General features: G+C 41.3%; 1 protein-coding gene across 1 annotated transcript in view; it reads right to left on the reverse strand.

Moving 5' to 3' along the window:
- myo7ba (myosin VIIBa) overlaps window positions 1-9,271 on the reverse strand; it is a 53,211-nt gene extending 43,940 nt beyond the window's left edge. The window contains exons 1-14 of the mRNA XM_028445124.1: window positions 9,215-9,271; window positions 9,020-9,057; window positions 8,833-8,934; window positions 8,503-8,655; window positions 7,525-7,709; window positions 5,744-5,865; window positions 5,528-5,670; window positions 5,352-5,465; window positions 5,115-5,268; window positions 3,238-3,314; window positions 3,016-3,135; window positions 531-670; window positions 225-435; window positions 15-150 (exon numbers count right to left, since the gene is read on the reverse strand). Coding sequence (XP_028300925.1) covers window positions 15-150; window positions 225-435; window positions 531-670; window positions 3,016-3,135; window positions 3,238-3,314; window positions 5,115-5,268; window positions 5,352-5,465; window positions 5,528-5,670; window positions 5,744-5,865; window positions 7,525-7,709; window positions 8,503-8,655; window positions 8,833-8,934; window positions 9,020-9,037 — 1,675 coding nt within the window. The 5' untranslated portion in view covers window positions 9,038-9,057; window positions 9,215-9,271. The remainder of the gene's footprint in view (window positions 1-14; window positions 151-224; window positions 436-530; window positions 671-3,015; window positions 3,136-3,237; window positions 3,315-5,114; window positions 5,269-5,351; window positions 5,466-5,527; window positions 5,671-5,743; window positions 5,866-7,524; window positions 7,710-8,502; window positions 8,656-8,832; window positions 8,935-9,019; window positions 9,058-9,214) is intronic.
- Window positions 9,272-12,572: the final 3,301 nt, after the last annotated feature.

The following is a 12,572-nucleotide window of genomic DNA, read 5'->3' on the forward strand; positions in this document are numbered from 1 at the left end:
GCCAGTTGAATTACCTTTTGAGTCGTAGAAAACCTCTCCAGCGAAATGTTGAATTCCAAACTGTGTCTCGTAGTTATTTTTGGGGGGAAGATAAATTCTCCCTTTTCCATGAAGCTGATTCAACTTTTGCAGAAGTGTGGCATCCGTACCCTGAAAGTCATTTTCACGATTAAAAAGCCGTTCTGCTGAAAGAAAGTGGTTCTAAGTTGTTGTTGAACAGAGACCTTGGGGAAGTTGCTCTCCTCGTCAATGAGCGCCAGCATGTTCATGGGTTTGTTGGCCAGTACGTCCAGTGTTTGCTGGTTGTCTTTGTAATCGATGTGCTTCCAAACGATGTTCTCGCGGGCGTACTCCTCCTGTTCCAGCTTGAAAATGTGTCTGACGAAGAACTGCTGCAGCTGCTCGTTTGCGTAGTTGATGCAAAGCTGCTCAAAGCTGTAGAACAAATATAAACATACAGAAGTCATGATATAACCAATGTATAGATGTGAAGAAAGAAGAATTTTGTGGTTCAGGGACATTTGTTCAACCTGTTTTGATCAAAGTTCTCAAAGCCAAAGATGTCAAGAAGACCAATTGAATGCCGGACTTTTTTCTCTTCTTCGGGTGGTTTGTAAATGGCGATGTTGATTTTGTCCACCACCCAAATGAAAAGTTTTCCATATATTGCCTGGACAGAAAAAATATATATATTTTCAATTTTAAGGATGAGCCCAGAAACCCTTCCTGTTTAGAGTCAATAAACCTGTTCAAATACGACAAAAAGAGGGAAGGGAACATCCTGAATGGATCACTGGTACATTAAAGCAGGGGATCTCAACCCCCAGAATAAAGGTTCCCTCACTGTAGCTGAAGGTGGTTGAACACAGACATGAACATTGAAGAACAGTCATGTGGAGACAGGACCATCTACAAGGGGGAATAAAGGGGAGAGATTTTTGGGGTTCATCCATAAAGTCAGTAAAATGATGATCTATTGTTCTATGAATCTGTGATAACCACATTTATTTATTCATCTGAATAATATCCACTGTTATAAAGGAAGTTTATTATTTTTATAGTCATCTTAAAGATGGAAATCCTTAATCAGAAATAAAATGGGTTTAAAAGAAAAAAGGTTAAAAGTGTCAATATTGTAACAATTAGTTTAAACTGGCAAATATTGGGCTTGAGAAATCATGAATGTGGTTTAATTGAGTAAAATAAGCATGAAATATGGTGAAAAAAAGGTTAAAAGTGACAATAATGAGTCAACATATGTGATATTAGGTGGAAAAGTGGTGGAAAGGATTTATAAGTGCTGAACATATCTTGAAAGTGGAAAAATGGGAAGTAATCTTGCAAAAATGCATTAAAAGGAGCAAAAATATGCCAAATAAAAGTGATGAAAAAAGGTTACAATATGGCCAGTTTGGTGTAGTTGAAGAAAAAGGGTAAAAATAAGAAAGACTGACTCTCACTAAAAATGTGTAGATGTTTTGGCAGCCCACAGGAATTTAAAAATGAGCGTGATGAAGGTAATGTGTACTTGTGCATTATTGAATTGTGTTTTTATACATGCTATAATCAGGCCTATAAATGTCTATAAAGGTGTATAAAGGTCCATAAAGGCATATAAAGGTCTATAAAAGTGTATAAAGGTCTATAAATGTCTTTGAAGGCCTATAAAGGTCTATAAAGGTCTATAAAGGTCTATAAAGGTGTATAAAGGTGTATAAAGGCCTCTAAAGGTGTATAAAGGTCTATAAAGGTGACTAAAGGCCTATAAAGGTGTATAAAGGCCTATAAAGGTGTATAAAGGTCTATAAAGGTCTATAAAGGTGTATAAAGGTGTATAAAGGCCTCTAAAGGTGTATAAAGGTCTATAAAGGTGACTAAAGGCCTATAAAGGTGTATAAAGGTCTATAAAGGTCTATAAAGGTCTATAAAGGTCTATAAAGGTGTATAAAGGCCTCTAAAGGTGTATAAAGGTCTATAAAGGTAACTAAAGGCCTATAAAGGTCTATAAAGGTCTATAAAGGTGTATAAAGGTCTATAAAGGTGACTAAAGGTGTATAAAGGTCTATAAAGGTCTATAAAGGTGTATAAAGGTCTATAAAGGTGTATAAAGCTGTATAAAGGTCTATAAAGGCCTACAAAGGTCTATAAAGGTGTATAAAGGCCTATAAAGGTGTATAAAGGTCTATAAAGGTGTATAAAGGTGTATAAAGGCCTCTAAAGGTGTATAAAGGCCAATAAAGGTGTATAAAGGTCTATAAAGTTGACTAAAGGCCTATAAAGGTCTATAAAGGTGTATAAAGGTCTATAAAGGTGTATAAAGGCCTATAAAGGTGTATAAAATTCTATAAAGGTGTATAAAGGCCTCTAAAGGTGTATAAAGGTCTATAAAGGTCTATAAAGGTCTATAAAGGTCTATAAAGGTGTATAAAGGCCTATAAAGGTGTATAAAGGCCTATAAAGGTCTATAAAGGCCTATAAAGGTGTATAAAGGTCTATAAAGGTGTATAAATGTCTATAAAGGTCTATAAAAGCTGAAACTTGAGCTTCATTCTCCTTATTTCGTCTCTTCCACAGTTGGTTCTTCTGTATTTTTCTCTCCAGGGTCCAGAGGCTGATTTAGATGTTGTGAGATTCCTTCAAAAACAACTAAAATGTCACCATTTGTGAATCCATGTTGAAAGTAGTCTTCAATGATGATATTCATCTGTAAAGATTTTTCTCAGCTCCTTCTAACTGTAGCTTTGGAGAATCACATGGAAGACCATTTAGACCTCTTAGATACTATCTCATAATTATGTCATCATTATTTATAGCAATTCATAATTGTGACTTAAGATTTTTCATTATTGTTGTTTTGCTTTTCCTAGTTTTTAAAAAAAACAAAATGAAGTGCATGAATGGGCTTCCATAGCACACAGATGCATCCATAATGTTTTTATTTATTTTCTTGTAGAAGAATAAATGCTGACTCTCAGGGTGACTTAATGTTGACTTATAGAAGCGTTAAAGTTTTACCTTGACGAACGCATCCCTGCCGTCCACGGCTTGGGCCGAGGTCAGAGGTTTAACCACACTCTCCCTGCTGGTCATGAAGGAACGCTGAGTCAGGCTTGTTTCCAGGGCTTTGGGGCTCACCTGAGGTCAGAGAACAGAAAAGAAGTGTTAACGTCTATGTTCATGAATACAATACAATACAATACAATACAATACAATACAATACAATAGAAACACACGTGCCTCTAACAGCTGGCAAACCATAGTGAAATGGGATGATTTGGTGATGTCACAGCCCTCCAAGTTATTCACCAGGGTGCCTGAATCACAGGAAAAGGCAATTAATTTAAACAAATAAAGTCGTCCGAAAATAATACTTTATGGCTGATGATCAACTTTTATTACGAGGGCCACAAAAAATGAGACCGTCTCGAGATTCACCCCAACCACAAAGTGTGAAACATATACAATAATGCAAAAATAATGACTAACATCATTTTTATTTTGTGTGTGTGTGTGTGTGTGTGTGTGTGTGTGTGTGTGTGTGTGTGTGTGTGTGTGTGTGTGTGTGTGTGTGTGTGTGTGTGTGTTATAATAATGGTATTGTGCTATTAGAGGGTGAGGGGATGAGACAATATTTATATATCTAAAGATATATACATACATACATACAGTACATATACAAATTGAGAGAAAAGAGAGAAAAAGAAGAAAAAAGAGAATTAAATTTAAAAAAATTACAATAATAATAATAATAATAATAAGTAGAAAAAAAAATTAGCAAATTGAAAATATTTTTGCACAATTTATAAATTCCTCACAAATGATTTTGACACGTAGGCTATTACATGTATTTTGGATTTTAACGTAATTCTCTTCTGCTACTCAACAAAGGCGGTTTCATTCTTCTTTGCTCCCTTTTCATCTCACCCGTATCTGTCCTTGCTGCAGCTTTTGTTTTGTCTGGTCTTGTGAATCTAATAGGAGCCTCTCTTTGCATCTCATCCAAAACTGGATTTATGGAATTGATCAATTGGTCTCTCAATGCATTCGATCAAATTTTATCGACGAAAAAATCAGGCAGTGGTGAGCCCACGTGTCCAAGCGGGACATTTACGGCTGGATATGCACTGGACCCTTGGAACAAGTGGTGAGTTGTGTGTCTGTTGATATTTTCTGTGGAAAACATGGAAGACATCTGCATGATTGTAATAATGATAGCAGGCATGCTGCTGATTGGAGCTGGCAGCTTTCTGACCTATCGCAAAGTCTGTATTACATTGGCAACTGTTTTAGGATGGCTGCCAGTCATTTCTGAAGGATGGAGCAGGGCTCTCTGCACTCAGACTCATATGATGAATGAACTCAAAAGCAAGCAGGAGCTGCTTTTGCATTGTTTGCACAGAATTGAAACCAACTTGGAGAAGTTGAGTGTGAGCAATAGTAAGGCTATTGAAATTGACCGAGCCTAAATAAAAACATTGCTTATCTTATTTTGGCTCCCAAAGCCAACTATCCAAGGCTGTCTCATCCATCTATCACCAGGAGGTTTCTGCTGATGGACGCTCCGTCCCCACCACTGATGATGATGTCTGTGCGTTACCCACAGTGGCTGTGTGCACTCAAGTGTATATGACAATACAGTAGTGAATCTAAATACATTTATTTATTTTTTAAATGTATTTTAAGGTTCATAGGTTTTTTGTCCAAAGAAACAATAATAATTTCACAGCACCCCCTCTTCAAAATTACTTCCAGCGGCCCTGCTGACCAGGTTGCTGAAGTTTAAAATGATGAATAATTAAAATCCATAATTTAGATTAAAGACAAAACTGTTGTTACAGAAAAGGCAGGAATGAAAGAACTCAGACAGGAAGTTGCTGACACTGTGAATACGTGCACTCGTGCAATGAGAAAGGTTCTGTATTGTTTGCAATGCAAAAAAAATCTATTAACTGCGTATTTAATTTTTTTATTTTCTGTAATGAATTCATCACAATTACTGCAATGAAGCCCCAGCACTAGTGTTTTGGTTGTGATTTTGTGTGTTTTTAAAGTCATTTTGTAGCTATGTTCACCAGTTGCCCGTGACTGCTCAATGGTTTGTGCTGTTGCGTTACCTTTGAAGTCCACGTTACCCAGGTGAAGTATGGCAGCGAGCAGTTTGGAGATTTCCCAGGAATCACTTTCTGTAAATGTGAGAATCTTCAGAGCGGCACAGAAATGGGCGTACTCCTTCACATCATCGCGGCCCTCACAGGTGGTGCAGTTACCCTGATGACAGAGTCAGATAAAGTCTATGTCCTGATAGTTTTATATCCGACTCTCCGTAGATACATGAAGCCAGATGACATTACCATTGTCAGGTATTTGTAATTAGTCGCATTTCCCAATGACAGGATCTTCTTTTTTTCTGCTGGCATTCCCATCAGCATGTAGTAAAACACGTGGTAGTTTCTTTCATTGAGGGCCTGAAAAAAAAGGCCACGTGTTTTCTACTTTAACAGGTCAAGATTTGACTCATTTTTCTTACCTGACGACAAACTCTGGATTTCTCCAACAGGTACTGCTCAATACTGGCCCCGTCGATGGCTCCGCCTTTTGTGAAGTTAATGTCGATGTACTTCCCAAACCGACTAGAGTTGTCGTTGCGGATGGTTTTGGCATTACCAAATGCTGAGAGGAGAATGTGGACAATTCATTGAATCATTCAGGAGGGTTTGATGGGTGTTCTGGGTTTGTACTGTACCTTCTAAGATTGGGTTTGCTTCCAGAATCTGTTGCTCTATCCAGGAGTGCTGGCTGCTCACTGCAGCCAGGAACTGCAACATCAGCTTTGCACTTTCAGTTTTTCCTGCTCCAGACTCTCCGCTGATCGATAAATAAATAGAAAATAACATATGTTATGTATATATCAGTTAATGAACTCAGATATTGCTTTTACTGTGTAAAGAAAAATCTGTATCACTTGAATACTTGAAGTTTTATACATAAGGCTAACATTATGCTGTCATTATCTGTCATTAGCATTAACAAGGTGTCATGAAGGCTGTCATTAAGTGTCGTTTGCTTAATTATGACATCTTTAGAGCTATGTTGGCAGTTTTTTAGGTTAGGTGGAGGGATCTAGTAGGGTTAGGGTTAGTGATTTGTGATTACAGATTATCTCCTGTTCAGTTCTGGTCAGACTGCCCTAAACAGGCCAGAGACCATCTTAGTGATAGCATTCACCAAGGTCTCTTCTAGGACGCTCTGTCATTGTTATGACTACCACTATCAGCAACATACAAATCCCTGTGTCAGCATCTGACCAGCAACCCTAAAACTCCATCACCTTTCATCCAAAGCCTCCACAACAGTTGGGGGCTCGTCTCAAGATCTAAATACATCAGATAATGAGGTAAGTGCAGAAGTTTCCTTCTTAACATTTCAGATAGAAATCAGTGCCTTACCTGATAAATGATTAAAATCTTGATTGGTGGGGGGGAAATTGGGGAAAAATTTTGATTTTTTTTCTAAACCAAAAGAGACGTGAAGCAGTCAGAATGAGGGGTCTACATTTCTGATAAGATTTGTCTTGTTGCTGCAACACAAAGTATTTTTGACCATAAATCTAAACGTAATTTGGGATTTAGCCTTAAAATCCACACACAATGAGTGACTCCAACAAGGCAGTGATTGCAGCACATGGGAGAAGAGGTAAAGACGGTTCTCAGTTAGAGTCTGAGGTACTGATTACAGAGTGAGATTTCCAGTGTGAGGCAGGGTCAGTGGCCGCTGCCGTCTTTGGTTCGTATATAACACGCAAAGGTTTTTGTGCCAGCTCGGAGGTTGAGAGCGTGAAAAACAAACACGGGCAGGTGATCAGATAACCGCAGGTTTTGGACTATAAATTGCTGAGAGTGAAATGATTGTAACGGGAGCAAACCCAGTTTGGAACAGGTCTCAGCAAGCCATTTGGACTGTGTTGGGTTACAGGTGTTTTCTCCAGCTATGTCTAGGTGTGTGAGGCTGAGGTACTGTTTCTCCAGCTGAGTCCAATTGATTGTGTTATGACTGAGACAAAATCCCTCCCAATTTTGTGAAAGCGGACTTGAGTCTCAGTTACACGACCCTTTACAGCAGAATTATTGTCCCAATGTGTATTAGTCTCAATTCTCTCTGCTGTATTGGGTTTGAGGCTGAGGTATTGTTTTCAGGGCAAGGAGAAAATAGCAAAACTAATCAGAAGTGAGAAGTGGCAGAAATGGGAGTAATGTAGCAAAAATGGATTAAAAGGAGCAAAGTATGCCAAGAAAACGTGATTAAATAGGTTAAAATATGGCAAGTTGGTTGTAGTTGCAGAAAAAGGGTTAAAAAAAAAATAGCAAAAATGGGCTCAAATTTTTAGTTACTTGAAGGTAACTGGGGACACCCTCACAGTGTCTTGTGACCCCAAAGGTTGAGAACCACTGGTATAGAGTTTTGCTTCCACTGAGACTATGGGCCTGAGAAACTTCTGTTAGTGTTACACTGTGATTAGTGACAGACCTGATGATGCAGCACTGGTTCTTACGACTTCGCTTCATGTTGAAGAAGCAGCTGTCTGCCAGAGCGAAGACGTGCGGCGGCAGCTCCCCGAGCCGTCGATCCGTGTACATGTGCACGTGTTCGTTGGTGTAGATGGGCAGAAGCTGGTAGGGGTTGACTGCCACCAGAATGGAGCCTGTGTACGTCTTTAAAAACAGAGAGCGGCGTGAGCTCCATGGATTTGTTTGAGTTGCTCAGCATAAAGAAGGCTTTATGGTAGGAGTGTGATCGTCTCAATGACCTCGTGTTTAGTGCTGCAGGCACATGATCTGATGGATTTAAACCAGACAGGGCCAACTGCCGGTACAGGAGCCACATGTGGCCCTCAGTCTATTTTTTTGCGGCCCCAAAACCACCCATCCGAATTCTAATTACTAATAACTAAACACACAGATTGGCAGAAAAATTAACCACCACTTAACCAAACAAAATGACTACAACAACACATTACAGAACAGCTCCAAAGACACACACACTGTTCACAAAATTACACAAAAAATAACAAAAAAAACACAAATTGGCTAAAAACTGACAAAACATCAAAACTACAGACTAAGACAAAATAAAATAAAATAAGATTAAACCCTTTTTTCCTCGTGTTAATGCTGTCATGAATGTTGATAATGTGGCCCTTGGATCAGATACAATCCCAGTTTTGTGGCCCCTCCTGTGATAGAGTACCCCATCCCTGCTTTAAACAATCCAACCAATCAGTCACATTCACCAGAAGCTTCAGAATGAATAAACCATGGCTGCACACACACTGGTGAGCTTTGATGGCGTGACACTCTGTTAACAGAGGCTCTTTGGTCTCCATGGAAACAAACTTGCACTGACATTAATTGCAGGTCAAAGTCTAGCACGGGATGGGAGGAGGACACACACCAGTAATTATGAACACCATAAAACCAGGTGTTTCCACAGGGAGCAGAGACTTACGTAGATGCTTCCCTCTTTGTGTCGCACCAGCAGATTCCTGAGGAGCCCGGCCTCGTTCATGTCCCCCAACCTTATCATGTCATCCACGCCCTGCACAGAGGTGGGGTGCATGGGCCGCAGGCCGCCCTGGAGCTTCTTAGTGATCTTGTGCTCCTGAATAGAGACAGATCATAACAATTGGTTTTTTATGTTTTTTTTTTCCTTTTTCAAAAATTGTTTTTTTTTTGTGTATATGTTTGTTTTTTCAATTTTTCTTTTCTTTTTAAAAAATAAAGAATATGTGACCATTTGAACTGGACCTGAGTAAAAAGCCTGACTGAATAAACCAACCTTTCCTTCGTCATCGACCAGTCGAAGCTGCCCAGTGTCGGTGACTTTCACCTCGGCTCCGATGGGAACACCAGCACCAGAGTCCAGCCACACAAAATCCCCCTGAGCCAAAAGAAAGGAGAATATTAGAGTCTCTGGTCTGTAATATTCAAATATTCAAACGTGTGAGTATTTAACTCATTCATACCTTACTTAAATGCAGCATGGCTGATGTGAGTGTACACCCTGGAAATCACACAGAATAGTCTTCAATAGCAGCAATTTTACACAGAAAACCAAACTCCCTAACACACATAATATATTTAAATCTTTAAATTGTAGCTTTTAAAGTGTCAGCTAATAACACTTAACGTATGAGACGTGTGTAAGCGTTAAATCTTACCTGAGAGCTGCTGTCTCCACCAAGGTTTCCCTGAAACGCTGTGAAACAGGAAATGTTCTCTCACTTTATGACACTTTGACTTTGATCCTATCAAACACACGTTATCATTTGTGTCTCAAACATGAGCATTAGCAGGCAATAACACCTGGATACTGATGGTGATGATGGCAATGTAAGGTGAAAGCACAGATTGTTTATCAGAGCACATGGTAATGAAAAACAATTTTTAAAAAAAATACATAAATTCCACTTAAACATCTGTGAATACACACATGAAATTATTCAACCCACCCATGAAGTAACTACTTAACCTGATTACAGTTAGCACACAACAGGAAACACCACTGTTTATTTATATATGTATTTAACTCTTTATATCACATAGCCCGGCACAGTTAGCATTATTAGGCTAAGATGTTGACTTCTGGAAGAAAGCATGAAAATGTGTACATGGGGATGCTGAATCCGATTTTAATGTGATCCACGCGGTGAAACCAACGGTTCGCACTCAAAATCAAAAAATCCAAGATAGTTACATCTGTATTGCCAATTTTGATATTTTGTCATAACTTTGGTTCTTTTTTACATAAAAGCATGATATCAGTGACGAATTATAGGTTTTCAGGGTCAAGGAACTCAATAGTATATCTTAAAAATATCTTAAATTAACAGAGAATATGTTGAATTTTGTCAAACAGATGGAGGCCATATTGGTTCTTGCTCTTTATGCAAGATATATTATTTTAAGCCATTTCATCACATTCCTTGTCCCCAAAAATCTACATTTTGCCAGAAAAATCATGTTTCTACATCTAACGGAACCAAAGTTATGGTAAAATTTAAATTTAAAATACAGATGGCGGCCATCTTGGATCTTGCTATGAACACAATTTACTGTATGTTTGTCCGATGACAAAACCAGCTTTATTTAAATACTGGAGTGATTTATATTTCTGTATTCTTATCAAATGCATACAATTAGGAAGACACACTACCAGACGAGGCCAGGGAACAATATAAGGCCAAGTAAACGTTGCTAGGGATATCTGAGTGCCCATACAAAGTCCCAGCCAACACTTGGATGAACAATCCAAAACATTTTATGAAATATCATGCGGTAAAATACTTATACACCATTAATCACAGCATACTTCACAATAGAGCTACAATGGATATAAATACAACTTACAAAACAAAAACTAAAGCCACCAAGATGCCCCTAACATCCTCATTTCAGATCTTAACTGTTACAGGTTATGAAATGTAGAGTACACGTAAGAACAAGACGTTTTTGGAGACCAGTTTTTAACCTTGTACATCCAACCAGAACTCAGCATTTTCGAATGTCCTATTAAGAAAAGCCAGCGTTTTCAGCAATTCATCTCTTTTGGAATTATAAAAAATGGTGAAACCTCTTCTGTTACAACGGGAGTCAATACGTTGTTATAACCCAAACAAATATAGTGACTGGCGTTGCTAGGCAGAAATGTCACTACTTGCCCGGATGCTCGACTTCCTGAATAGTCCACACACACAGACAATCTGTTTTCACAGCTTCAGCTGTCGCTTTTTTTTTTTTTTGGCCGCAGTTAGCAGCAGTGTCTCCACTTGAGCTAACGAGGTGATTGCGGCCCTGGTCAGTGTTTCACAGCTTTGGCTGTCACTTATATTATTGTCCTACATGGGGTTAGTCCTCAGCTAGCAGCAGTGCTCTCACTCGAGCTAACAAGGCGATTATGGCTCTGGTTGTCGACCAAGCTGGGTCAGATGAGAGATCTTCTGAAGGCTCTCCAGCCTGGAGCCGCCGCACTGGCACCTCCAGGGATGGGGACGCAGTTCGCAGATTCTGTGGTGGACTCCCCGTCACATGCCTCTGAGTTGCTCTCCCATTCCTCAGGGCAAAGCCTGTTGCGGGGGGCTGAGGACACCCCTATGGAGTCTATAATCCGTGGGGGCTTGGCTCAACTGCAGCTCGATGCCCCACAGGAAAACCCGGTTGCCGTGAGCGTTTTTTTCAGACGACAACAGGCACCGAGCGTCTTTTCAGTCCCACCATCGGAGGACTATGTCAGGGAGCTTCCTGCCTGCTGGAGAGACACCAAGGTGTTCTCACACTCCAACTCGGACGCCAGGGCCCTAGCAGCTATGAAGGACGCCACCAAGTATGGTTTGGGCCAAATACCTGCTTAAGAGCCGGCTATCGCATCTCTGATAGTGTCCCTGGATGAGTCCTTAAGGCCCGACGCTAAGTGTCCTCGACCCCAGTGCAGGATAATAAACCGCTCTCAATGCCTTGGAGCACTCTGCCCAGGCAGGGGTAACCCGGCAGCAGCTGGTGGGCCTCCAGAGGTCCAGAGCAGCCCCTCACATATCCAGGGCCTCTACACCCGCTCCTCGTCAACATCGAGTAGCCATCAGCATTACAAATAGCTAGCAGAGCAGGTTGGATGGGGCGTCTGATGTTGACACTGGTGCAGGAGCGGCGCCAGGTGTGACTGGCGCAATCACTCCTGACAGACGCGTGCAAAAGAGTTCTCCGCTCTCTTTCAGCAGAGAGGGAGCTGTTTGGGTCAGCCGCTCTCCACGCCTTGGAGCACTCTGCCCAGGCAGGGGATGACCCGGCAGCAGCTGGTGGGCCTCCAGAGGCCCAGAGCAGCCCCTCACAGATCCAGGGCCTCTACAGCCGCCCCCCTCTACAGTCGCCCCCCTACACCCCCGCCTACACGGCAGCCTAGGAGTGCAGTACCAGGCCCCTGCCCCTCTCGGTCCGTGGCCACAGGCACTGACTGCACGGGGGCCGGTTGTTGGCTGTTTTTCCCGGCAGCAGCTCAGCTACTGGGCTGCATGCACGCCGGATGCCTGGGTGCCGTCGACTCTCACCCAGGGCTACACCTTGAAGTTTCGATGCCGGCCCTTATTAACCGGCCGGGTCAGGAAGACCATCATCCACCACCCGGCAAAAGCCCTGGCTCTGAGCCAGGATTTGTCCACATTCCTGGCCAAGGGTGCCATCGAGCCCGTAGACTCCCTGCTGCACTGAAATCATTTGCTGCTTCCAAAGAAGGATGGTAGCCTTCGACCAGTATTGGACCTGAGGAGACTCAGCAGGTTCCTAAAACTCCTGCCGTTTCACATGCTCACTGCAGAAGAGGTCCTGCGTGCAATCGGATGCGTATTTCCATGTGCCACACCACAGGCAGTGTCTGTGATTTGCCTTCTTGGGACACCACTATCAGTTCAGGGTACTGCCCTTGCTCTTCTGCAAGCAAACGGGCTAAAGGTTTTACCTTACCTTGATGATTGGCTTGTCTGTGCGTCCTCTCGTGCTCAGGCAGCACATAAATGTGCTGGAGCTGCG

Source organism: Gouania willdenowi, chromosome 4 (assembly GCF_900634775.1).
Source record: "Gouania willdenowi chromosome 4, fGouWil2.1, whole genome shotgun sequence".
Taxonomy (NCBI): Eukaryota; Metazoa; Chordata; class Actinopteri; order Blenniiformes; family Gobiesocidae; genus Gouania; species Gouania willdenowi.